The sequence below is a fragment of the Rhinolophus ferrumequinum genome, chromosome 18, assembly GCF_004115265.2.
Source record: "Rhinolophus ferrumequinum isolate MPI-CBG mRhiFer1 chromosome 18, mRhiFer1_v1.p, whole genome shotgun sequence".
NCBI classification, from domain to species: Eukaryota; Metazoa; Chordata; class Mammalia; order Chiroptera; family Rhinolophidae; genus Rhinolophus; species Rhinolophus ferrumequinum.
This window is the reverse complement of record NC_046301.1, coordinates 1,325,820-1,339,173: the sequence shown is the minus strand read 5'-3', so window position 1 is coordinate 1,339,173 and position 13,354 is coordinate 1,325,820. Positions and strand designations below refer to the sequence as shown.

General features: G+C 44.5%; 1 protein-coding gene across 1 annotated transcript in view; it reads left to right on the top strand.

Moving 5' to 3' along the window:
- The window catches only part of NDST4 (N-deacetylase and N-sulfotransferase 4), a 196,328-nt gene that overhangs the window by 158,436 nt on the left and 24,538 nt on the right, over nt 1–13,354 (top strand). The window contains exon 8 of the mRNA XM_033133341.1: nt 737–919. Coding sequence (XP_032989232.1) covers nt 737–919 — 183 coding nt within the window. The remainder of the gene's footprint in view (nt 1–736; nt 920–13,354) is intronic.

The window sequence follows — 13,354 nt, the reverse complement described above, 5'->3', positions numbered from 1 at the left end:
TGTTGAATTTTAGAACTGTTAATTCTGTTTCTTCAGTAGCCTGGCAGTTATTAGAGTATTGGGTTTGATGGTGTTGATTCTACAATGAGGAAATTAATACTATAATTTTAAGGAGCAGTGAGGGGATGCCAAACCCAAGTTCAATTTTAATTTCAAGAGTGTAAGAGCGATTTTCGAAGTAGAAATCAAACTCAAAGGCATGGTTTTCCACCTGCCTTAGTGTGTATAAGCTGCCATAACAAGAAAGCGCACATGGGGGCTTAAGCCACAGACATTTATGTTCTCACAGTTTTGCAGGACGGAAGTTCATGACTGAGCTGCCGGAAATTCAGTTTCTGATGAGACCTCTCTTCCTGCTTGCAGACAGCTGCCTTCTGGCTGTGTTCTCACTGAGCCTCTTCTCTGGGTGCTGTTGGAAGGAGGGTGAGGGAGGGAGGAAAGGACGGAGAGTGCTCACTCACCGCCTTCTTATAAGGGTACCAGACCTCTGGGGTTAGGGCCCCACCCTTATGAGCTCATTTAACGACCTCCCTGGAGGCGCTCTCTCTGGGTACAGTCACATCAGGACTACAGTTTCAATGGGAATTTAGGAGGGGACACAGTCAGCCCATAACACCACCGACTGATGATTGCACTTCTCGTGAAATGCCGAGGTTAGGTGACAGACCGCCCAGAACCTCTGCCACTTTGAGCTTATGCACATGCCCTCTTATGATCGTTTTTATTTACGTTTCAGATCAGCATTTTCATGACCCACCTGTCCAACTACGGGAATGACCGCCTGGGCTCGTACACCTTTGTGAACCTGGCCAACTTCGTGCAGAGCTGGACCAACTTGCGACTGCAGACTCTGCCCCCAGTGCAGCTGGCCCACAAGTACTTCGAGCTGTTCCCTGAGCAAAGGGACCCTCTCTGGCAGGTGACACTGAACCTTCTGTCCTTGGGGGGAGGGTGGGGAGTCACAGTTCATGAGTGCCGAATGTGTGCAAGGAACTCTGCTGGAGGTGTGGAAACGCGTTTTCCACAAATGTCTCTCATCCAGTCGTTCCATTCTCTTCAGTGATGTGCTTGTGTGTTTTATGGATTCAGTGTATTTTCTCTTTGCTTTTCGGAGCTTTCATTTGTTGGTTCAGGAGGTTGGGACACCGCAGTGAGGATGTCTCGTGGTTGGTGTCTTCTCAGAGCTGGTCATCCTGACTGGGAAGTAGTGTGACCAGAGCTGGCAGCAAAACGGCCAGGCTCTGGATGGCGAGGGAGATAGAACTGAGAGCCGCCGAGATTCAAGATGCTGTGAGCAGGCCCTGACATGTATGGGTGGACACAGTGCACAGTGCAAATAGAAGGGGAGCCGTTTATACCAGGTGCTCGTACAAATTCTGTCTTTCACATGTCCTCACGGTCCTTTAAATCTGACTAATCTTTCACTAGGATCAGGTCTACTGGTCAAGAAAGAATTGTCAGTGTTAGCATTGCTTTCACAAATAGTTCACTTCTCAGGGGAGCCACACCACCCCGGTGCAGGAAAATGTGGTCTCTCTTTTCAGCGGTACCCTCTCCCTGGTTCTTTGCATTGGACCTCGCTGACCATGCAGTCAGTAGGCTGGCTGCAGGGAGTTCCCTGCTGGCTGACAGTCCCCTGCTGTGCGGTAGGCCAGGACTGGCCTCAGCGCTCACGAGAAATCCCCGTCCTCTCTGCCTCTCCTCCAGACTGTGCGTCTCTCTTTGTCCCACAATTCCTGTGCCATCAGGACTGAGTGTCCCTGTGTGTCAAAGTATCAGGTGAGGCGTGTGCTCGAGGGAAGGAACAAAGAAGGAAACACAGTGGAGGGTTTCCTGGTCAATCTTACTCATTGTTATATGTTCCAAAGTGTGTTTTTAAAATGCTACGGTAAGTTCCACTGTGTTCTGTGACTTACTCAGCAGCTCGCCACTGTTTGTGCTCAGGCAGCACTACACCTTCTGATCATTCTCCCTCCCGTATGTTGTGGGACCGTCTGTATGTGGGGTGTGTGCATTAGAGAGATAAACAGATGGAGGCACAGTTGTCACAGTGATGTAGTCACCCCAAGTAGGAGTCGGCCTCCATAAAGGGAAGCATGGGGTCCCATAAAGGGCAGTTACCCAGAAGTGCTCACACACTTATAAAACCCGTCATGTTGAGAGTAAACCAGTTCTTTTCTCACCCATGTTCACTTATGACATAGCAATCATTCATGGTACAATAACAAGAAAAAGTAGCCAAGGTCGCAGATGGCTGACATAAAAAAATGAGTGAATGGCCCCAGGTTCTACTCTTTCTTTACCCTAAAAAAAAAAAATTAATGAAGAATTTTTATTTCTTAATATTGTGTGAGTTTTTTAAAGTAACTGTATTTGTTGATATTGTTTCAATATCCATTACACTGTTTATTTTTTAAGGAATGAATATAATCAAAGATATGCCAGCTCCAGTATTATTTGGTCAGCCTGATGATTCTAAATATTGATTAAATGTTCATATGAAATACTGTGCTGGTTAGATTGAGGGTATAAATGAAAATTAGACACAGAAAATAGAACTATTTCTTAGGGACTGATGTCACTTTGAAAGACATCAGAACATATACAGACACAGATAAACTTTTGCCAAATGCTGACAATTTTAATTTTGAATACCATCACAGTGGTAACTCCCTGAGAATTTCTTAATAAATGATAGCATTAATCAAAAAATTCAGAGTTCACAAGTTTTTGTTATTTTTGCTGTCTTTTATATAAGTTTAGAAATTTTCATATACCGGGAGTGCCAAAAAAATGTATACAAGTGGACACTTTGGTCGACGTTGCTCAAGCAGTAGTTCGCCATCATCAAAGGTGTCTGGACACTGATGGTAACCACTCTGAGCACCTCTTGTAATTGCAGAAGTCAAACGTGACTTGTATTCATCTTTTGTTAGCAGTATCTATTGAATATGACAATTTTAATACAGTTTTCCTTTCTTAAAATGTGTATACATTTTTTGGCACCCTTTGTATATTATCAAAAAATAGCTTATTATAAGAATATTTAAATAACACTCAAGAGTAAATAATTACTAAAAAACTCCCATTTTATCATGTGAATTATATCATTCATATGGTTTCTTTTAAAACCATATAAAACTGCAGAATAAACTGGCAAATATTTCCCATTAACTAAAGTGCCATTTATTCTCAGGAGGAAAACAGGGAATAGAGCTGTTAAGTTCAAGAGGGGATGACTCAGGTACGTGAGACGTTGACAACAGCTAGCTTGTTGAAGCAAATCTCCACACTCTGTCCATCATAAACGACACAGATGTTTGGGTAAAATACACAGTGCCTCCCACGTCGCTTCCCCCGTGGTTCTCTCTTTTTCATAGTCGTAGTCATAATAGCCGACAAATGCAGCCGTAAGCATTACCTGCTGTCCTTTATACAATATGAATTGAATTTCATAACAGCATACCAGGTGTGATCAGAAAATACAGTGACTATTCAAATAAAATAAATGATGACAGTAAAAGACACATTGCCATTAACCCCCTCAAAACACTCCCCCTCACTTCTAACACACTCATCCCGTCGTTCCTGCCACTTTCTGAAGCAGTTCGGGGAGTCCTCTTTCCTGAGTGTCTTTAGTTACTCGGTCGCAGCCGCCTCGATGTCCTGAATCAATTCAAAACGTTTACCTTTCATGGTCGTTTTGACTTTGGGGAAGAGCCAGAAGTCTCATGGCGCCAGATCCAGTGAATAAGGTGGATGAGGACACACCGTAATGTTTTCATTTGACAGAAATTGCCGTATGCCAGAAGCGATGTGTGACACGGAGCCTTTCCATTGTGATCAGAAAATACAGTGAATGCTGCTGCCAAGTACCATCCAACGGAAAGGCAGGGGTCTCCAATACAGGAAGTGGCGCATCGAACATTAGTAACAACAGTATGTGACAAGTTTCAACTTGTTCAGTGCAGTCAGTCGGGTGTGAGCTACGGTTGAGAGAAGAGGTGTTTTAAACTGTGCTATGAATCATCCACCAGCATGACAACATTCAGTGTCACACATTGCTTCTGGTATATGGCAATTTTTGTGAAATAAAAACATTACAGTGTGTCCTCACCCACCTTGTTCACCAGATCTGGTGCCGTGTGACTTCTAGCTCTTCCCCAAAGTCAGAACGATTCAGGACATGGAGGAAGGTGTGACAGCGCAACTAAAGACACTCACGAAAGAAGACTTCCAGAACTGCTTCAGAAAGTGGCAGGAACGATGGGATAAGAGTGTTCAAAGTGAGGGGGAGTATTCTGAGGGGGATTCATGGCAATGTGTCTTTTACTATAGTAATTTTTTTACTTAAACATCCACCGTATTGTTTGATCACCCCGTGTAGAAGCAGAACCAGCACTAATCCAATCTTTTACGACCCACCGTCACCACCCTCAGTCAGGAGAAGTTCCTCGGTGAGTGTCTGTCTTCCTCATGTGGTCTCAGCATTAAATGTCCAGGTACTTTTCTTATTTAAAAGCATGCCTTCTATTTAGTGCAGTTCACTTTTAAAAACTAGGTCAAGTGTCCTTTTTCTTTACCTTTTCAATTCACACTTTTTTATTACCACAAATAAAAGGAAAACATGCAAAATGATGATCTTGACATCTATTTAATTTTCTTTGGTTCCTTATGTAAATTTTCATTAGCACCAACTACTGTACATGAAATCACTGTGTCACCTAATGAAAAGTGCAGTATGAGTTTCAGTCAAGGGACAGCTTGGCCGGTGCCCCATGGAGTGTGTGTGCTCCCTTCCCTGGATGTTGGTTCTTTCACACGAGGACATGTGCTGATGACACACACACAGCACTATTCCTAACTGTACCCTGTGCAGTGTCGCCCCAGGTGTGCGGGATTCTTGAAATTATATCCACAGGTTCCTGATAATTCAAGCCCCTTTTGTTTTGGTGGAGTCATCACTATGAAGGTGGAAAAAATAAAGTTTCCACTTCTGTTTTCTTTTTCTTTTCAAATTCTCATTATGGAAACCAAACCACACCATGGAGGCAGCAGGGAGGAGGGAGGTCAGATGCCTGCACATTCACTGATGATGCTTTTAAGCTCTAAGCGGTCAGGGCAGCTCAGTCCTTCTGCAGCCAGGCCTCCGGTCTCCATCTCAGCAGACTTGCCAGGTGTGATGGGGACGCCTGCTGGCCAGGCGACCAGGGGAACGCGCAAAGAGCCCAGCTCTGGGCCGTCCCTCCCATTTCCAGGGTTGAAGTCAGAATGGAGGGGGCAGTGTGCTGACCTTCGGGGGTTCACAACTGTGTTAATTCTAGCTGTGAAATCATCCAGCGCCAGCTCAGAAATGCTGCAGTTGGAATATCTGCGACACAAACGAATCACAGGGCTGGTGACGCACACTGTAGTGAACATTTCTGTGTGTGTTAAAGGGAGAGAAAATGTTACATTGCAAGAGCAGTGGAAGTTAGAGGCTTCCAGCCCAACCTGCTCACTTTAGAGAAGAAAGGGACGATGGCCCCTAGTGCACTGAATTGTCTTGTCCTAAGTCCCTTGGCTTCACAGGGACGGTCAGGACTAAAGCTCCCGTGTTTTCTTCCTCCTCCAGTGTGGTCCTGACCACACCAAGGTGGATGCTTTACATGCAGAAACACCTGCATCCATCACCGACTCTCTGTGGGATGAAATGTCTGGTCTCCTTCAGAAGAACCTGACGGTGTGTGGGTGTGGATGTCTTCCTTTGAGGTCCCTGCGTAGTAAAAGGATGGGCTTTGCCCTCCTAGAACTTACAAACCGTCACAGCACCTGGCGATGTGACCCAAATGACATCGTAGACCTGTCTCCACATGTATCGTCTTTTGCATTCTTCCTTATTTGTGATTATGATTGCACTGACCATACGGTGTCACAGACACTTGGCCTGTCCTACCAGCTCATCCAAACCTTGATGAGCCAGACAGTGTTTACTCGTGTTGGGAACCTGGAACGAGCACAGCTGCCGTCATTAGAGTACCGTGAGTGAGTAGGCAGGAGCAGAGCAGTGTGTGTGCATGAAGAACAATAAACGGGCACACTGGTTTCTTCTGGTAGAGCAGCATGTAGGAGACACAGCCTCAGGGAGCAGCCCAGGGAGTCAGGAAAGCTCGAAAGCTGCCAAGGCCACGTGTATGAGACACGCGGCAGGAGCCACTGTCTGTAGGTTCTAAAGATGAGAGTGAAGTCATTACAAAAATGTGTTGGCCCGTAGAGATTATATCAGAGGCCTTTTGCAGGACACATAAGGACAGGGGCAGATGAAGGTAGGACAGTGACGTAGCTATGAGACAGGGAAGCCTTGAATAAGCTTCCTGGCTGTGGAAAAGCTGAGCCCTTCAGAGGAACGTGGTGGGCTTGGTTGTGGATGGGACGCTTGGATTGGAAGGCAACTCCCCTGTAAGTGATCGCCCGGCAGCGTGCGGAATAGAGCTCCGTGATTTCTTACTTTACTCCCATGTTTTCATCTTTAGCCTTCCCAGGGACAAGCTAGAGGTTTTGTGTCACTTTGTAGATGGAAGAGTGGACTTCATTACTGTTTCCATGTGTTTTCCTAATCATAGTCTGAGTTTTACCTGGTTACATTGCTCTTCCTAACTCAGAGCAGTACTTAGACCTTTCAGCAATGCTTCCCGAATACGTAGGCAATTCCTTTCGATTCTTTAACCTACAGTGAAGCACTTTGCTGCATAGATTATGCAGAACTGTGGGATATCCTGACACCCAGAATCGGTGACAGCAGTCCTGCGTTATCCTTTTCCTTTCTGTCAGTCATCTGCAAATACGATCTAGTCAAGTGTCAGATTCCCACACAAGTAACTTACTGAGGTTTAGTCAAGGGAAGGCTGCCAGCAGATCGTAAAAAATAAAATACTGATGTTATAATACTTTCATACTTTCTGAACCAAAAGCATCCTAAAATAAATATGTTTAGAGCACCTAATCCAAGTATAACGAAAAAGAAACTGAAATGTTTGTGTGTGCCCTGCAGGAATGTCTGATTTTAATGTCATACTATGACTAATACACTGTATTAGACCAACCTGTTAGTAAGAATTTTTAACATGCAGTTTCTTTTACTGAGTTGGCTCTCTAGATTCCCTGACTGGTCCATTGAGCCATAAGTAATAATATTAGGTACTACATGCAGGAGTGTTCGGTCACCTGATTGAACATACTCAGAGCTGCAAAGTGAACTTGTCGCCTTCTTGCAGAGTCAATTTCACTATGAGAATATTCCATGGGAAAATTCCAACAGCGTCAAGTGATTTAAACAAACATGCGTGTATGCAGTAAAAAATGTGCAGATGTTTAGGGTAAATCAGAGATCCTTTGTGCTCAGAGCAGCACTCCTGCAGCTGTCACCCGGGACCCCTCCCACCCAAGGAGAGCATGCATGCTCCTCTGTAATTCAGGGTGTCACATGCCATTGAGTCAGCTCCAGCTCTTGGCGGCCCCATGAATGAGTAACGTCCCGTGTCGTGTCCTCACAGCCCTGCTCGGCTCCTGGGAACTCAGCCTCCGGCCTCTTTTATGGAGTCCGACCCTCTCACGTCTGGTCTCCCTCTTTCCCCGCTGCCTTCTATTCAGAGGACTTTGGCAGTAAGGTCTGAGTAAGAATCAGACTGTTCGGTGCCTCTGGAGTTCTGCAGAGGCATTCAGTGGAGAGCAGGGTGCCCGTGGAGGAGGGCAGTGTGGGGGCTGCGGGGTCTCTGCACAGATGCTGTATCTCAGGGTTTCTCCATAAAGATTGGCTGATTCCAGCATTGAGAATGGACACCCCCAGCCCATTAAAATGCCTCGTCAGTGCACATGGATTGTTCTAGGCTTAAATGGCATCGAGAGACAAAAAATTGGATGTTGCCAGCCTGCATAATGCAGACTCGGAAAAGGATTTTGTTTAAAGACATGTACAGGGCAAAAGTTAATAAGCAGAAGAAATTTTAAAATGACACAGCCAGATAGGGAGGAAGAAAGATTTAAAAACAAAAGCAAAGAACACCTTCCATAACATTCTCCTTAACACAGTGAGATCCAGGCAGCAAAAGGCAGGCAGGGCAAGTGGGGAAGAAACAATAGTCTGGAAACGTCTGTAATTACAGAATCATCTTCTGCCAGGAGCACTGGGCGTTTTTAAAGTTTCGGCTATTAAGGCCTAGTGATGTCCTAGTTACCTGGACCAGGCATGTGGTCTGGGAGGGGATGGTCGGTCTGTAATTGATGGCTCTGCAGTGCCCTTGCCAGGGAAACAGGTGGAGAAGTGATGCGAAAGCAGCTTTCCAGGAGAGAAAGGCTAGGCAGATTGGAGTAACTGGATCTAATGAGAAAGGAAGTTATTTCCACATGTGTATTCTATAAAAATACGGACTTCAGGATAAGTAGTGTGATTTAAAAATATATACTGTTAGCTTGATTGCGAATTTGAGATTTTTATTTAATTAGGAAGAATCAGGGTGCTCAGACCCCTCTAAGTACCATGATTCCATCAGAATTCGCTGCACTTTCTAAGTCTGGTTCCTCACCTGAGGGAATTTTCTGGTCACCTTGCTTGTCTACTTAAATGTCCACCTGCTCAGAACCACCTGTATCCTCTTACCTGTGTGAAAGCCGAGTTCCATGCATTGTCACTAGGCTGGCATTGGAACCAGAGCTCTTTTTAGCTCTTTTTAGTTCTTTTTAGCTTTAACTACTTTTTTTTCAAAGTTTCAGTATACCTATAGTACCAGATTCTTCAAATAGTAAACTACTGTTTATAGCAGCTTCAGATATGCAGGGAACAATCAGATTGGATAATGGAACATAATAGCTTTGTAATTTTCTGACTTTTAAAATTAAAACAATAGCAATGGAGCAAAGTACAAGGAAATGCTTTGCTTTTTTCTTGGGAATCCCCTTGGACTTTCATAGTCATTGCCAGAAATTCTCTCTCTCTCTCTCTCTCTCTCTCTCTCTCTCTCTCTCTCTCTCTCTCACACACACACACACACACACACACACTTTACCTACAGAGACAACCTCAGCTTTGAATTCCAGATCTGAAACTAACTAGCCGTGTGCCTTCAGCGAGACCTACATAGACCCCTTGGTTTCAGCTTCCTCGGCTGTAAGAAGGGATAATTATATCTGCTGCCAGACTGCTTTCAGGATTAGAAATAATCTATGTCAAGCAAGTGCCCAGAATATAGAACGTGATCAATAAAGTTAGAAACTCCATTAGCTGTTAGTCAAATATTCAGACAATAGAAGGAAAGTCAGAGTAGAAAAACTCTGAACAAACGTTTTCAGAATATACAATAAACACAAACGTCCTGTTAATGAAGTTGTGATGAACAGATGCAAAGGAAAACAGGTGCAAGGAAAAGAGGCAGAAGAAGAAATGTGGGCAGCCCAATTTTGGACACCCCAAAAGCAGCACAACTGAAGCAACGTGTTACAAAGAGACAATCTGCCTAGACTGAAGGTTACAAGGTGCCACCAACTGGACGACAGGGACAGGAGAACTGAGGGAACACAGACTGAATTGTTAGTAGTAACACAGGAATGTCATATTACACTTCTTAGCATCCTGGTCATTTTATTTGATGGTTTGCTCCTGTCAGGATAACTTTGTGGGAAAGTACACCTAGAATGGCTCGTGTCTTTCCCTAAGAAAACAGGGCACGTCCATCTGTGTCCCGTGTGTTATGGTGAAAGCCAGGTCTTTGCTGGTCTTCTGTAAAACGCCTGTCTCTGGGGCGCCTTGGTTCCCAGGGTTGCATACAGAGGTGTGGCTGGCAGAGACATGCCGTCCAGGGGAGAAGGCCAGTGCCTGCTGCCCATGCTCAACAAACAACCTCACAAATGACAGACTTTCCACAGCGGACTGGACTGTCCAACCCTCACTTGGCTCATCAGCCTTTGTGAAGATGAAGAAACCATCTGAGCAAACAAGTGGAACACCTGCTCTGGGATTTGTTCTTTGTTGAGAAAGAACAAATATATGTGGAGACACTGAGTACGTGTAGGTCATTGCCTTACTCCAACTTAATATCTAAAATACAACTGAGGAATAAAGTTCTTTACAAAGGAAGCAGTTGAATACGTTTTAAGTTCTGAAGTGAGGGTGTGAGTAAACAGCAGGAACGAGCTTCCGGGGCCTCCATGAATGTCAGCAGTGGAGACGGTCAATGATTTGCTGTGGGAGTTTGGAAGTAAAATATCTACACGGTTCATATTACCTTAGTTTCAAGCATATTTCAAAATCTGTCTGTGCCTCTTAGTAAATGTTCTCTGTGCCTGTCCTAAGTCACCGTCAGTCATTCAGTCCCTACTTATCGACACCTCTTATGTGTTACATTATAGCAAAACGAGGTCTCCCCTCAGAGAATATAACCTTCCAGCTGAAATAGTGTTATTATCAATATCCTGTACTATTTATATGCATAGTAAAGTTACTGTAAGCATATACTTGAATAAAGTAATTCCAGGTGTTGAAATGCAGTGAAGGACATAGGAGGAGAACTGTCACAGAGAGACAAGGCGGGGGAAGTGCTGTGTCCCCGGTCCTCAGGGATGGCCCCTCTCACTGGGTGACATTCGAGTTGAGACCTGAATGATGACAAGTCCTAAATCAATTAGTTGGATGAGTTGCAGGAGCCAGACAGCAAGCGTATCCGGCAATAAATTGAATCAGCAATGTGCAAGGGTATCTGGGTCCTCTGGTAGGACAGCCTGTGTCCTCGGGTTGCCTGAAGAAACTTCAAGCTCTTTCCCTGTCAAGAAACTCAGATATCCCAGAAGTCTAGTCATCGGACTGTGACGGAACATTCCTCCTGTGGGGGGCAGCCACCTCAGGTGTCATTGTGTTCTGACCAGGACGTCTGCTCTCAGATGGATGTTCACAGCAAGAGTAAGGTTTCTGTGTCACCCCAATGGCCTAACTGATCTGGACAAAGAAAAAACAGTGTGTGAGGGTGGGTAGCGTGGGATCACATAATAAGCACTCTCTGTTATAGAGCACAATATAATGATTTCAAATGTATTAACTCATTTAATGCTCTCAATAGCCATATGAGATAGGTCCTACAAACCATTATTTTCTGGATAAGGAAGGCCCAGAGAATTTCGGAAAATTGCTGAAGACACAGGCAGTCTCCCTCCTGAGCTCACACTCTTGACAACTGAAATAAGTGGGGGAGGGTACATATTCTCTTCAGGTAGAAGAATTGGCAAATTTGACTGAGTTGGAAAAGTACTGAGAACATTGCCCAGAAAATAAAACTAGTCAAAGATTCACATGCCGGCACAATGTGTCTACAGCCACGAACACAGTGTGACTGAAGCACTGGGTTGGTTTGACTCAGAGCGCTCCTCGAAGTGTGATCAGTGAACAGGCTTGCGTCTGCTCCACTGGAGCTCAAGCCCCTGCACCAACGTGTAAAGCAGCCGTAGCACTAGGCACGCCAGTTGCTCCAGCTGAAATGTTTGTTCTTATACCAGAAAGCAGTGCACTCCATCATGTTCTGACACAAGGGCCGTATGTTCTCCCAGACAAGTGCTTTGAAACACACTGAGTTAGAGTACAGGCTATGTTGTTAGAATGAAGACACTCCAAAAATCGCGGTTAAATAAAATACAAATGTATTTCTCACTCATACAAATGTTTACAAATGGCAGGAGAATTAGCTCAGTTCCACGTGATCATCCAGGGCCCCAGGGTGGCAGGTGCTCAGCATACAGGTGGCCATGATGGACTTTCTCGTCCAGGGCCCAGGAGCGCTCCAGGAGCTCCTGTTGAACAGTCTGTTACAGACGGCACACCTACAGAACCTCAGGGGAGTCACACTGTGGTTCTCCCCTGAGGTTTGACCAAAACCCTGCTAGGCATCCTTTTAGAAGCTAGCGGCCATAGTGCCATGGGTCTGCCATGATGTGTGGCCCACGGGGGAGGGCTGCCTGTGTTTCAGTCTTGCCTCCGGCAGGGTGGTTTCTTGGTCTGGGTTCCACTCAAAACTAGCAGTTCTCTGCATCACCTGGTCAGTGATGCAGAGCAGCGTCCCCTAGAACAAGAAAATTCTGCTTCCAAAACCCACAGAGACCTAGCAAGTCCTGTGCTTTTTTTCAGCAGTAGGAAATGCAAGTACAGTGAGACACCTTGTACTTCAAGGAGGATGTGTTAGCGCGCTCCACACATGGCCTCGGAAATCCACCGCGGTGCTGGGCCCTGGCACTTGGCCGGTATATCTCCACCCTGTCTGTCAAGGCAGCCAGAATACTCGCCACTCTTACCTGCTGGATCTAGTGAGCCTCATGTCACCAATATGGCAGGCCAGTGTTGCATTCTCTCAAATGTGAAGATGACACTATATGACACTGAGAATTGGTTTTGAGAATTATTTTTGAGAAAAATATTATTTTGAGGAAAACAATTTTATTTTTCAATTACAGTTGGCATTCAATATTATTTATATTAGTTTCAGGTATACAGCACAATGATTAGACTGTTACATAATTTACAAAGTGATCCCCCGGATAAGTCTAGTACCCATCTGGCACTACACATAGCTATTACAACATTATTGACTATACTCCCCATATTGTACTTTATATCCCCGTGAATCTTTTGTAACTATCAATTTGTGCTTTCTAATCCTTTCACTCAGCCCCACAACTCCTTCCCATCTGGCAAGCATCAGTTTGTTCTCTGTATGAGTCTGTTTCTGTTTTGTTTTTTGTTGTTTATTTTGTTCTTTAGATTCTGTATATAAGTGAGATCATATGGTATTTGTCTCTCTGTGTCTGACTTTTTTCACTTAGCATAATACTCTCTAGGTCCATCCATGTTTTCACAAATGGTAAGGTTTCACTTATTTTATGGCTGAGTAATATTCCATTGTATAAATATATCACAAATTCTTTATCCAATCATCTATTGATGGGCATTTTGGTTGCTTCCATATCTAGGCTATTGTGAATAGTGCTGCAGTGACCATAGTGTGCATATATCTTTTCAAATTAGTGTTTTAGATTTCTTCGGACAAATACCCAGAAGTGGAATTGTTGGGTCACATGGTACTTCAATTTTTAATTTTTTGAGGAATCTGCAAACTGTTTCCGTAGTGGCTGCACCAGGTTGCAATCCCACCAACAGTGTACGAGGGTTCCCTTTTCTCTACGTCCTCGCCAACACTTGTTGTTTGTTGAGTTATGGATGATGGCCATTCTGACAGGTGTGAGGTGGTATTTTATTGTGGTTTTAATTCACATTTCCCTGATGATTGGTGATTTTGAGCATCGTTTCATACGTCTGTTGGCCATCTGCATGTCCTCTTTGGAG